Source organism: Plectropomus leopardus, chromosome 11, assembly GCF_008729295.1.
Source record: "Plectropomus leopardus isolate mb chromosome 11, YSFRI_Pleo_2.0, whole genome shotgun sequence".
Lineage (NCBI taxonomy): Eukaryota > Metazoa > Chordata > Actinopteri > Perciformes > Serranidae > Plectropomus > Plectropomus leopardus.
In genome coordinates, this window is record NC_056473.1 from 18,080,355 (window position 1) to 18,094,440 (window position 14,086).

At 41.2% G+C, this 14,086-nt stretch overlaps 1 protein-coding gene across 4 annotated transcripts in view; it reads right to left on the reverse strand.

Annotated features, from left to right (window-relative positions):
* The window catches only part of LOC121949753 (septin-7-like), a 54,201-nt gene that overhangs the window by 21,830 nt on the left and 18,285 nt on the right, over positions 1-14,086 (reverse strand). For all 4 annotated transcript variants that reach the window (XM_042495504.1, XM_042495502.1, XM_042495503.1 and 1 more), the window contains exons 3-5: positions 9,161-9,267; positions 953-1,053; positions 704-838 (exon numbers count right to left, since the gene is read on the reverse strand). In XM_042495504.1, the coding sequence (XP_042351438.1) occupies positions 704-838; positions 953-1,053; positions 9,161-9,267 (343 nt within the window). The remainder of the gene's footprint in view (positions 1-703; positions 839-952; positions 1,054-9,160; positions 9,268-14,086) is intronic.

Consider the following 14,086-nt stretch of genomic DNA (forward strand, 5'->3'; position numbering starts at 1 on the left):
GCTGCACTGCGAGGTTACATATGCTTTTTCATGGCAGTAAGAAAAAACAGCTGTAATAAAAAGAGTAGAGGAGTAAAAGAAGCAACATGCAAAGTAGGACATGTGCAATGTAGACAGTTACTACAGGCAATCAGCAAGCAGTCTGACCAAACAGGCAACAGTTTGCCAACACATGTGCCATATCGACAATCTGTTATTTACTAGTTAGGCCTAGTATACAGCACACTCAATCTTCCAGAGCTGCCTCCCAGGAGATAATGATAATGTATTAACTTGTTCTCTTGTTTTGTTAAAACCAAACGGCCAAAGACTCAATAAATGCAGGCTTAAAGATTCCATTCAAAGGACACTCGAGCCTTCAAGAAACTGAGCATCTTCAGTGGTGACCTCAAAGTGTCCACGAGTTACATCACCTAATATTTCAAGGCCAATCAAATCAATCTGCCTTTCTTTTTTTTAAGATTATGTTTTGGCATTTTAGCCTCTATTAGACAGGACAGGTCAGTAGAGTGAAAGGGAGAGAGAGGGAATGACATGCAGCAAAGGGCCACAAGCGGGAGTCGAACCCGAGGGCCCTGCAGCAAGGACACTGTCTTCATTCATGGGGCACCTGCTTTATCCTGCTTTAACCTGCCTTTCTCTTCATGACTTCAAGCCTGCTGGTTTATACTTAAGAGTCAACAGGAATGTCAAGAAGACATACCCGTGTCCAGAGGGCGCAATGAAATATAGGCAGCAGTGGACTCTGTTGTCTGGCATGGATCTGCGATTCACCCTCGATTCTGCATTCAGGAAGTCCTCGCACTTACTGTCGATGTAGTTAATGACTGGCTGCCAGCTGGAAGACAGAGAAAAGATATCAGTCAGAGAGAAGAAGAGGACCATATGATCATTTGGTCAGAACTGTGCATATGTTATATGGAAACACCCTGGTTATGCCAGCACTGCTTACCAGTTGCTATTGTCCACTGCATCTCCAAACCCTGGAGTATCGACAATGGTGAGTGTCAGCTGGACTCCTCCTTCCTTAATCAGCACTTTGGACTGCTCCACCTGAAACACACCAAAATTTACACTATTTAGCGCATTACTGGTCTGAATCAAACCTGTTCTTTAGTCTCAGTCTGAGTTGTTGCGGTGTTCTCATAATCTGCATTTGTGCAGATTCAAACACTGTAAATTAAATTCGGGATACAATTCGGTAAAACGAAAATGCCCACACACATTGTCCTTCATGTTTAATTATGTGACACAATCCCACTCAGGCCACCGATGATAGGTAATTGCACTGTATGTGCACCCACACAGCCTGCTTGGAGATTCAGAGATACCAATATCTGCTTTAAACTCTTCTCTTACTCTATGTAGCAAAAATTTGAAGCAGTGATGGTGTTTGGGTAATGAATGCATGATTACCACTTCCTCACTACACAGGGCACTGAACTCCTGAATGAAACAAATCCTAGAATTTATATCAGGTGGCCAAGTGAGCTTTTTAAAAGAACAGCTCCAGTAAATTTTGTGTAGAGGAAAAGCACAGCTGCACTGGCCTCTATGGGTTAAAAGCTTTAAATTTGTTGTATTTCTGATTACATCCAGCTGTGAAGTGGAGCCCTCAATAGCAAAGGGCGTAGGTTTCATTTCAACATTAGGGGGAACACACATTAAAAGGGAACTACGCCTATTTTCTAAATTCATACGTTATTCCTATGGTCTGGGACAGTCAAAAATATATGGTAACATGAACAACTCTCTCCCAAATCCAAAAACTAGAGAGTGCTAAAACTCAAATATGTGATGTCATAGGGTATAAAGTCTGGAGCTGCTCCACAGACAATGAATGGTGAACGACGTTGTATGAGTGCACCCAGGGTGAAGCTCTGAGTATATGGGAACATTTTCTGTTTCAGATCTGAGAACGGTAAAATAGAATAAAGCTCATTTTGGTACAAAAAATAAATAAATAAAAATGTGGGTCCACAAAATCAGGTTCCCATTCATTGTCTACGGAGCAGCGTTTTACTTTTTGACATCACAAGTTTGAGACTTACCTCTCTCGTTCCTGGCTTTGACAGAGGAAATGTTCACTCTTTTTTAACTGAACATTCCCAGCCATGACAATAACAAGGGGTTTGCTGATTGCGAATACAATGCAGTGGCAGAATCTTGAATCTTTGTATTTGGTTGACACTGCTCAGTTTTACAGTTTGATCTGAGTTGGGTCTGAGTTTGAGACAGAGAGAGGAGCTGCTCTCTCTCAGTCCACTTCTATATCCTTTAGCTCCTTTCACACGGCCTGCTCATGGCGGGAATATCACTGCCGTTTTTAAAAACGTGTATAAAAGTTTTGTGTAAAAGGTGCAAACATGGACTGGGGGATTAAGTAAACTATTAATAAATAATCAGTAGTGTTTATTAAATTGATACAGTATGACAAAAAATAAATCGCCATACTCAAGTGTATCAATATTCTCTTACACTCCTTCATGCTATCCACAACTATTGAAAACTATAAAATAGTGATCATTCATGTACAGATGTGAATATGTATGCAAACATCTCTGTGTAGTCATGGAAGACCACAACTGCTAAGTTTAAAGGCAAATATTACTAAAAACTATTCATTATATTTGACTTACTATATAAAAGTAAAACTGGTCCAACTGTCTATTCTGTGTCTGTAGTGCATTCTTAATGAGCCACACAGTCCTATAAAAATTCAAGATCCAATATATAATTGCAAAGAAAACAACCATATGGTCAATTCTGCGTGCGGCCATAGATTAAAACGTACAAAGCAGACAAACTAAACCATTCCACCTCACACTTCAGCTACATGTATTCACATTCAGTCCCACAGATCCATCATTTCCTGCAGAACGTCTGCTGTTCCCTCGCTCCGCCGCATACTTTCACAAGGCCATCTAGTTATTTTAGGATCACCCCTTTAACTCAAACTACAGCCCTCTCGCTCTAACACAAACATTCTTCAGCTTCCACAAACCTTCAGATAATCTGTCTGACTTTTACAGCTGAGCATATATATCACAAACCACAGTCATTTGACATATCTGAGCTTAATTGTGCATCCAGCGTGTGTGTTAAAATGTGTGTTTGCACTGTAAGTGTTTGTGCATGACATGTGAGACATCTCAAAACCAAATCTGCTATTTCCACCGTTTCCGCGAAGAAAAACAGATTGGGAGAAAACCTCAAAAATGCAGTCTGTCTCAACACCATCATTTAAAAAGAAATCTGATCCGGGCGAAAGTGAGTGAGCGACAAAGCATGAGAGATTGTTTTGGAATATAAATACTCTGACCCGGTCTCTCCCCCCTCCGCCTCAGACCACAGCACCCATGGCAAACACACTTACACACACTAATTGCTACTTGCAGAGGAGCATGTATGCCCTCGGTACGCTGGTGGGGTTCACACGAGGTTTGGTGTGAGTGACAGACCGTAAGGGAGCAAAACGTCCTTAATGTTTTCAGTCTCGCCAAGACAGAGTAAATTTAGCACTAGGCTGAGACTGCTGTCATGTGGAGATACAAAAGATACGACGACGCCACCTGATTTGTTTCTACAATCCATAATTTAGGACACACTGCATGAGGATACAGTGACCAAAATCAGAAACGGTGTACAAACAGGGCTTTCACTGCCACACAGCACAACATAACCGTTTATGAGTTGGTGCAGTAGGAAAATTTGTGCTGAATGAGAAAATAAATTCAATTAATTACAAGATGGGTCAGTCAGAGTGCAGCGTAGGCTACGTCTAGTGACATTTGGACTCCAGAAGTAATTGTAGAGTCAGCACTCTTTGCTTTTATGCTGCTCTCTGGGTTAAAATCATTACACGAAGTCGGGTTTTCCCATCCACTCTGTGAAAATATCAGTGGAGGGTACAGGCCGTTGCAGACCCTGACCCATGGTGAGTATGAGTAAAATGGAAGCAGTTGCCATGAGAAAAAGAGGCTTTGCCCAGTCAGGCTCTAAGATTATCTAACATTATCTTCTACATTCTGTTGAGAAGTATTAAAATTACAGCGAACAGTCTCCAGCTTTTGTTTAATATCTTGTGTTGGCAAAAACATTTGTTGCTGCTTTCCAATCTGTCATTAGCATAGTTAGCATGCATAAGCTTGGAGGGCTAACTTGGCTTGTTTATTCTATAATTTGAACTTCGCTGTCACCCTGATAACCCACAGAAGGTCTGTCAATTTACACTAGTGATGTTTGAAAGTCTTTATAAAAAAAAAAGGAGAAAACAACCGAATATTCGTACTGAACAGTCAAATTCAGCTAAATATGGCCCTAGTAATATTGGACTATATAAATAATTGACCTTACTACTAACATCTCTTTCAAGAAACAAAAAATACAAGCAGGATCTATAATTTGGATGAACAACCCTTAAAACTTAAAATCCATTAATTTCTAAACATTTCACAATGTAGCTCTGGGTTGTCAGCTGAATTTTCTCACTCCTCTACCTACACAGAAGCCCTTTTGGCCAGTCAAAAGCTCAATAGCTGGCTTCTGGGAGAAGGCAGTTGTGTGTGCTGCGTATGTGTGGGCGATGCTTCTTTGTGTTAGTGTGTAAATACGATTGTGTACAGTGTAAGTGGGAACCAAATCCTGCCGCAAAGGGAGTTAACAAATGTGTTTTTAGTGTGGGGATAGTGTGAATTATTAAAACATGCATTAATCAGCTACAGTGACAATGATTTTTTTTTTAGCCTTTTAGCAGTGAGTGCATGTTTTTATGTGTATATGATTAAATACATAGCACAGACCAACAGTGCTGGCAGCAAAAAAAAGTGTAGTTTTAGTGAAACTGAGTAGCTTAGAAATTAATATGGATCTGGATCAATGTATTACATTTTAACAAATCCTCAGTTGTTGTTTTTTTTATCATTATTCTACACTTTAAGATCTCTGGACATAACAGTTTAAAAATGGCGTTTTAAATGTGCTTGGCTCCAGAGGCTGCTATGTGAGGATAGCTACATGCTTGCAATGTCAAGTGCCGGGTGTAGAAAAACAACAATACCCAAGCCTCTGGCCATGAAAGCGGATGCCAAGAAATTTGATGCCAAGAGTAGCTAATTTACCTGTTGCTCTGCTGCAATTTGATTGGCTGCTTGTCAAATACTACAGCTGCCAAGTGAAAGCCGGAAACTTGAATCATCAGTGGAAAACCCACAGTCGACTGAGACTGCTTCAAGTCAAGCAGTCTTTTTTTAAAAATTTATTTTCTGTGCAGTGTACTTCTGGGGATGTTTTGGTACCCAGATTTTGCTGCAGAGTGAGTGATCTTGACTTCCACAATACTCTTTGCAGCTGCGGACATGCCGCAGCGGCAGAGAGAGGGAGAGACAAAGAGAGAGAGACGGAGAGAAAGAGAGAGAGAGAGCACTATAAGGTAGAGAAGTGGTGAATTTACAGGTCACCAGACTCTTTGTTGATATTTAGTTTTGGCAAATAATGTTGTTGCACATTTGTGATCCAGCGTTAGCGCCATTAGCTTGTTCATTATATGCCACTGTCACAGTGAATCTCCTGCTGAGCCCTGTTCAGACTTTAAAAATTGTCTTGCTGTGCAAAGCAAACGTATCCAGTGCAGAGAAACAAGGAATTGAGCAGTTTGACAGCAAGTTAAGGAGAAGAGGTGTGTGCCCAGTCGGATTATCACCTGTTTTAAAGTGTGTGGGAAATGTGAAATTGCGCATCATGACAAATTGTAAAATTGTGTAATTTTCTGGGTTTGCATCTTTGTACTGTATGTGTTGTGTGTGTGGGTAGGTGTTGCGTTACATGGGAACATTCTTGCCCTGCTACTGACCCGATCAGGCCCTGAGGGAAATGCAAGGACTCTCACCCAATTCCCTGTTTTTCTTTGACTCTCCCGGTCACCTTTTACTACCCCATCACTTCTCAGATACACTCTCTTACACTGCACTTCTATCAATCTTCTCCTGCAACCTGCATCCCTCCTTTTTCCTCCTGGCTGCATCACTCCTGTCTACAACCCCCCTCTGCCACCTTATAGTAGTTGCACTTACAATCTTATTTTTTTCCCTCCTCCCTTTTTCCAAAATGCTTCTCCTCCCTCTCTGTCCTCTGCTCCCCACTGCTACTCCAGATGCAGCCTCTCTCCTCCTCCTCCTCCTCCTCCATTTGTCATGACCATAAAAGGACAAAACCAGGCCCTGTGGCCTTGTTGTTTCTCTTTTAGCTTCTCCATCCTGCTTTCACATTCTCCTTTTCCACAACTCTCCATCCCTTTCACTTCCTCCTCTCCAGAAGACTCCATCTCTTGCTCCCGCTCTTCTTTGTGTTTTAACTTTTTACTCTTCGTGGCAGCACGACAACTTAAACTGGTCCAACCGATGTGGCTTTGAAGCTTGATAATATTTCTGTGCTGAAGATGTAAGCAGCCACTTTCCTCTGAAATGAAATGCTTCCAAGAGTTCATTTGAATTCCAATTAAATTATTTAATACTCAGCAGCTCCCTCCCAGAGTGTTAAATGTTTTCGGTGACCCATGGATGGATTACTGAACAGGCCAAGCAGCACAAGCCTTGACCAGAAAAGACACAAATTCCCTATTAAATACAATAATAGCTAAGGGACAAAAAAGAAAGGGTTACGAGGAGACACAAAACAACCAAAGGGACACAAAATGGCTATCAAAAGACACAAAATGTCTGCAACAAAAATGAGGCAAAAATACTACAAAGTATGTGTGTGTGTGTGTGTGTTAAAAGTCTTATGTGAGAGAGGTGGTGGGGCTTTTTACATGTCTGATCCCTGAGGCCCGTTATCTTCTAATCCGCCCGTAGGGCAACTGGTCTATTGGTCAACTTACTTTTGAATTAATGACTTCAGATTTAAGTAACAATGCCAACTCTGGGTCTCAATCTAAGCACCAAGTCAGACACAGTTTATGGATTGTATGCAACTACTGTCAGCAAGGGTAATGAACAGGTTATAGTGTCCAAGCTCTCAGCATCTCACCAAGTGGCAGGAGACACCTGCGACATAAAGTGATCTGACCTATATGTGTGAGTTTCTAAAAGCAGCAGGAATGTTGGGCATGTTTTGGGGACACATTTGCCTGTGTCGAGTTCAGATGATAAAATGCCGTGAGTCAGGTTTGAGGTGTGAAAAAGTCTAAGTTCAGACAAAGTTGGAATCTCAAGAATTTTTTTTATTTTATATCCAGGAATGCATAATAGAGATAGATATCTCATAATAAACTGATCATTATGATGGTTGTGGTTGGGGTTGGGATGGACTGGCTGAATGGACAATATTGCCAAAAAGTCAGTCAGTCAGTCACTGTAACCGCTTGTCCTCGTAAGGGTCCCAGCTGTCATCGGGAGGAAGGCGGGGTACACCCTGGACGGGTCGCCAAATTATCGCAGGGCCGACACATATAGACAGACAACCACACACGCTCACAGTCAAACCTAAGTGTAATTTAGAGTCAGCAATCAACCTGAGCTGCATGTCTTTGGACTGTGGGAGGAAGCGGGAGACCGCGGAGAGAACCCTGTTCCAACCAGGTTTCGAACCAGGGACCCTCTTGCTGTGAGGCAATAGTGCTAACCACGACGCTATCTGACTGACTATGTGACTGAAAAAAAGCTGAAATAATAAAGATATTACACACATCATGAGGCAAATAAAAACTGTCTATGTGCACCATCAGTAGTTACAAACAACTGACAAGCAATTGGATATGGGCTTTAGATCTCTCGGTCAACACAGCAAACTCACTTAGTTTTAGGTCGTTTTTCTCCACTTTTGCACACAATTGTCATTCACTCATCTCCATTCACATCTCATGCTGTAATGATAAACATCTGTGTAACCTGGCGGCTCAAACGTCTTACTTGGATGTGCTGATGCATTCTTTAGACTCTGATCAGTGTTTCATATGTAAACCTCCTGCCATTTGTATGCAGTACATTTAACTGGATGTTTCAGTGATGTATGACCAGCGTTTGACTGTTAAAAATGGATTCAAGTATTTTTTTATTGGGAATTTCTGATTAAAATATTTTTCCCTAATCCAATATTCACGATTTCCAACATAATACAATTGCAAAGAGAACAAGTTTAAAAATAAATCTGTATTGAATTTCAGATTAAGGAAACCAAATCCAACTGAAAAATTGCAAATCTGGCAGTCAAATATTTCTGCATCAAGACAATATTGTAAGACTTGCATCAAAGCTTTTCTTTAAGGGTTAGCAGACCTACACATATGCTGAAGTTTAAATTCAATTCAAAACAAGCAACAGCATGTTTTGCCCACAGCAATCAGTCATGAGTCGGGTATCTATCCAGTCAATGTCGTTTTCTCTTTCACACAGAGGCAGATGCAGTTAGTTTTTTAAAAAACAACCACAGATTTAATAGATTTCGTTTCTGAAAGTTATGACAACTACATTAACTTGCAACATCCTGTACAGCTGTGTCTCATTTGTGGCTCAATTTTTTATTGGATGTAGCTATTCTCTTGCTTTGGCACAGGCAGATGACATTCCCAATGTTAATTTTGCCTAGAGCTATGACTGCCCCCCCCCCCCCCCCGTAAAAAACAAGTCTGACCCCACATGAACCCACATAGTTTCTGTCCCTGCCCACGCCAGCCCATACCGCAACAGCAGTGTTTGGCCGGAGTCTGATTTAAGAAGCCAATTTCCACTGTAAATGATTTTTTACATATTAAAACAGTTATTACAAGCGAAAGTAAACTTAAGTCTTTTCAGTGTGATAACAAACATTTGTGACACAATTTCCGACATACAAAGTCTCCTATTGAATGTTCAGCACAACCCAAAAACTGTCAACACCAGGAAATGGCAGTGAGCCTGCCCTAATTTAAACCTGTGGGAATTTTGAGAAATTACTACCCGGTCTGGCCCAAACCCAACGACTTGGTTCGAGCCCACTCGGGTCCGTTCTTCTGGCATAATTACAGCCATTGCTTAATAGTGTTGATTTTGTGGAAGTCCGTGTCTGGTCTAATATTTGACCTACTTACAGTCTGACCTTTATTGTGACACACATGAACTAAACTTGAAAATCACATGTGATGCCAAAAGAGTCTGTAACTGTTTGTGAAGCTGAATAACCTCACCTGCACGGTCTTCTTGATGCGCTGGGATGGCCCAGGGTAGTCCTTGGAGTACAGGTCAGTCAGGAACAGAGAGTTGATGAGTGTTGACTTCCCAAGACCAGATTCACCTGAGGACACACACATGCAACTTAAAGTTAAATTGATAAAATTATGAATGTAACGCTATCTCCATTTTATGGCAAAGAAATGAAAAACTAGCATCCAATTTATTTGATTTATTTGATATGAGCACGGCAAATGGAAAGACAGCCTGCCGACCACGTGTTCTGTGTACATACACATACTTATTCACAAGCAGACACACATGCATTAAAAGTCAAACACAATAGCATGTGCATACACTGCACACACTCTTACACACACTCAGGGCCTGCAGGGACAGAGCCGAGAAAATAAAGTAGATTCATTGTCTGTGAGGGAAAAGGTCAGGAGCTTGCCCGCCAGCAAGAAGATAGAGGGAATAAAACATTTCCTCTCCACCTCCTGCTCACTCCCTCTCTCACCGTCCCCATTCATCCCATCTTCCTCCGTCCCTTTCACTGAACGCTTCCCGTACATATAAATCTTCCTGTTTCTCTCCGTTCTGTGCCAACTTTCCATTCTCTGCTCCCGTACTAATGTTAGGGGCACAGCAGTTACACAAACACACAGTTAACATTTACTTAACACAGAGCGCAACCACTCCAAACATACATGCTGCATATGCTAACACACACACGCACACACACACACAATGCTGTGATTAATGGCTAAGCATCTGGCTCGCGGCTCATGAAAAGGCGTTGCAGGAGTGTTTGGTTGGAGGGAAGGACGGCTGCTTGTCCTAGCAAGACCTTTGACTGACTAGCAAAACATGATCGCGTTGCTCTTCAGCTTGTGAAAATCTGATGTCGGGCATGAAAATGACAACTGCGGCGGTCTGACACTAGCAATGACACTTGCGCCATGCCGTGCGTAAGATAGAGCCCTGAGTCTTTTTGAGCTACAAATCCTTCAACTCATAATCTACAGTCCAAAATCCAAAGAAATTCACAGTGGAGGAAATACTCACAATTGACAATATTTGGGATTTTTGTTTGTTAAGTAACAAAAACAGTAATTTAATTATTAAAATAGTTGCTGATTCATTTTCTGCCGATCAAGAGATTGTTTTAGAGGGTTTTTGTGCATTATGTAAGCCTGTATGTCTTTTACGCCAAAATCCTTTTTCTGAACAAATTTCAATACAGAAGAAACAAAAAGCTGACCATTACCTAAGTGCTAAAGCTGAATATATTTGTCGACTTTCAATAATTGTGTTTCAAACCAGCTGAGACGCTGCAATCAGTCAAAGAAATCAAGCTGCTCTTCACAGCTAAGAAAAAGTTGTATCATGCTGCCAAGCCGTATTGCTCTAACCATATTGCACCTGTGTACAGCCAAATGGCAGAAATATGGTGGCTTTCCCATTTTAAAATGATGAGATGTTGCTCCAGTAATTCTAGATTTTAAGTGCCATATCTGGGGCTTCTTAAAGTGCTCCAGACTGAGATGTTTTTCTGAGGATAGCATGAAGTAAAATGCTAATTCAAGTACACAGCTTTGAAAGGCTATATGATTATTTAGTAGATGTCAGAAGCACAAAAAATGTTATTTTACTTGTATGAATGCATCCCAAGTGCTATATTTTTGGAGTGGGATCATGTATGTCATTTTTACAGATGCGGGGGAGGGTCAGTGCTGGCTAAAAAAGTGAAACTGCTTCCTGAATGTTTTCTACAGTGATATAAGCTAATGAGACAGAAACAGGACAGGTAACAGATTAATTAGAATCAAAGCAAAGCAATTTTTGCAAATCTAGGTATCAGAAAAGACTCAATCACCAATGTAACTGCTTCTTTATTTTATTCATTATACTGATTCTCTTTTTATCCCCTTTAAATCAGCCACCGGCTGGGGGAGACCATCTGCAGGGAGAATGGTTTCATTCATACTTTCCACACATCTGTGTATTGCATCAGTCCATATCTCTCTGGTGTGAAGCCCTGGTGGATTCCAGTCTTCACCCCTTCTTAACCCCTCCGTCTGCCCCCTGTGTGTGTTTGCTCAGTTATGGATGATATTCTGTCCCAGTGTGAGTTATGAACACACTTTGTCTCAGTGTCTCCAACAGCCTCTAGCCAGACGACGGCTGACTCGCACGTTTGATGGACTGTTTGGAGTTAGAGGTCAAGCATGCACGCACACATGTAAACACATGGGGCATTTCATGACGAGATAGCACAGATGCATGAAACCCTCCTCCACCTCAGCACTGGGTAAATTGCTCCCAGTCCTGCAAAGGAGGGAAGGTTATCTAAACGTGGAGGGGAGGGGAGTGAGTTTGGGTTTGTGTCCTTCACTTCTGGACTACATGTCTGCCTGTTAGCTTTGCTCTTTTTGGTAGGTTAGTGTCATTACTGAGGCAAACGCGACAAAACAAACAGCAGAAAATAAAGTGAAAAGTCGGACCTAACGATGACCCCACTCACATGGAGGACACAGCCGGATCTTCTACTTAAAGCAATAAAATGCAAATAATGTGATGAATTAACCTGGACTACTGGAAAGCCACTCCACTACAGAGCTTATAAAATTGATATGGCAAACATGTTACCAAACAAATGGAGCAGTCAGAGAACTGCATCAGCATTAAGGCTGTAAACTTCTGGTTGCTTGATTGACCAAATTCTCAGTGATTGGACAATTACTTTAACAAGGCTGTGTGTCCACCGAGGCTTCTTTTTCCCAGCAGGCAAAAGCAGCTGGTCATGTTCAGCACTTGACGATGTCCTGTGATGGTTGGTCTTTGTGGTATTGGTCCCGCCCCTTGTTTGAGCGGCATGGCTAAAAAAACAGAGGATTTTGAATGTGATACTTCCCTTTGGGTTTGTCAAACCTCTAACACTGGACAGAATTTGATCTATTGTAGGTATAGACATTATTATTGACTGAAGTGCAGCTTTTAGTAAGAACATAAAGCATTTTGGAGCACAGACTGGGCCTAAAGGAAAGACATCTTTTAAAATAAATGAATTTATTTGTACCCACAGCACAAGATTTATCTTTCCTTAAACTTAAATTACCAACTCTTTGTGTAGCCAACACCCAAACAGCCCTCCATGACAGTGCCAGCCATGGCTGCCAGGAGTCACAGATGGGACACAGATGCATCATGAAAGCTATTTAACTTCAGTGTCAATACAGTTTCTATGAAAACACTACAAGTTTACATAGTATTATAGGGCTCTTCTGTGTGAATCTCACTGGATAATTTAACCCATGTGAACACAACATCTTGGTGCCATTTCAGGACAGAAAGTTATGGGTCAAAAGTTTCAGTTTCTGTTCCTGACAGGCTCTGTTTGAGGTCTTGCTCAACCTGACTTTCCCAGTCTTGTCTGTGGAGCAGGTGTGATACTGAGATCTGCCATCCCAAAAGTCCAGAGAATGCCTAAGACAAACTTAACACCCTCAGCCACAGCCACTGAGCAAACATCTCAGTGGATCCTCAGCAAAGATCATGTTGACTGTCCTTATTAACTAAACAGGTTTAACAAACACTGTAATCTAAAAACAAAGTCGCAATTGTATCTCCATTTGTGAGAATTACAAGTAAACTAATTCTAAAAATGAACATTTAACCAAATAAAATGCAGGCAAAACTGTGAATGGTTAGTTATTGATGGCTTTAAAGCTTAAGTGAAGGACGTGTAGCGAGAAATGACGGGTTAGTTTCTGTGACAGAGGTCCACAGTGTGACGGAAGCTTCACTCAGTCACTGCAGTAGTCTAAGCCCCCCCTGAGGGCAGGTCCGTCCCAATTAGCCTCCCTAGTTCAGCTTTAATTAAATATTGGTTCCACATGACAAGTGGAAGCGCAGTGCCGGCTCTCTGTAAATAGACTAATGACCTGAACGTCAGTGATGGATGGCTGAGCCTTCCAGCTCATCCCTGCTGTTTCTCTTCCTCTTCCTCCCTCACCAGGACATCACAACATCTCTCCACGGCTCTGTGTCACTCAGCCTCCAACCGCATTCCTGTTTGTCCCAGTTCTTTTCTCCGTCCCTGCTGTCAGTCTTACACTATTTCTAGTATTGCGAGTATTATGGCCCACAATAACTGAGGGTAGCCACTGCATGCTTCGTCATACATGCATATTCCTTGTTCAGTCAAATATGATATGAAATGAACACTTGAATGCACTTTGACAAAACTTATAAGGCTCCTTTGTTGTAGCAGTTTTAATTAAGGATGTGACAATATATGATTTACTCACGGATTAGATTTAAAAAAAAAAAAAAAAGCAAAAAGCTGATCATTGTGAATTATTATTAGGATAACTGAATATCGTGTCCAGTGGCACCCAGAGAGACTGCTGAGCAACCAACAATAAAAGAAGCTTTGCAAAAACAGGCTGCATACTCACCAACCTCAAAAACTGCAAAACATCTTAATCAAGAATGGGGGTATTTCATATCAAAGATCCAATGCAATCACAGACAGTTAATATTGTTTGTTTGTGATCAAAAACAATGCTTACTAACTTTAAGATATTCTGTATTTGATGTCACACACATATTTGTGTCTTCGTAGTTGATTATAGTATGTTTAGCACCTCCTTAAGTTTTAGTATATTTGAATGATTATTGGGATTATTTGTGAATTGAAATTATTTTGGCCAACATAATGATTACAATAAATATTCATATTGCCCCCTGCCTATTGTTTCAGCACAGGCTGTCATTGATGGTGCAACACATCCATGCAAAACAAGACTACCAAATCTGGTAGTGACTGGCTCAGTGGGAGGTTGCATCACATGTGGGGCATGATGTTTTCCCTGTTGTCTGTTTTGCCATTTCAGTATAATTACACCATAATGCAAAAAAAATAAAAATAAAAAATA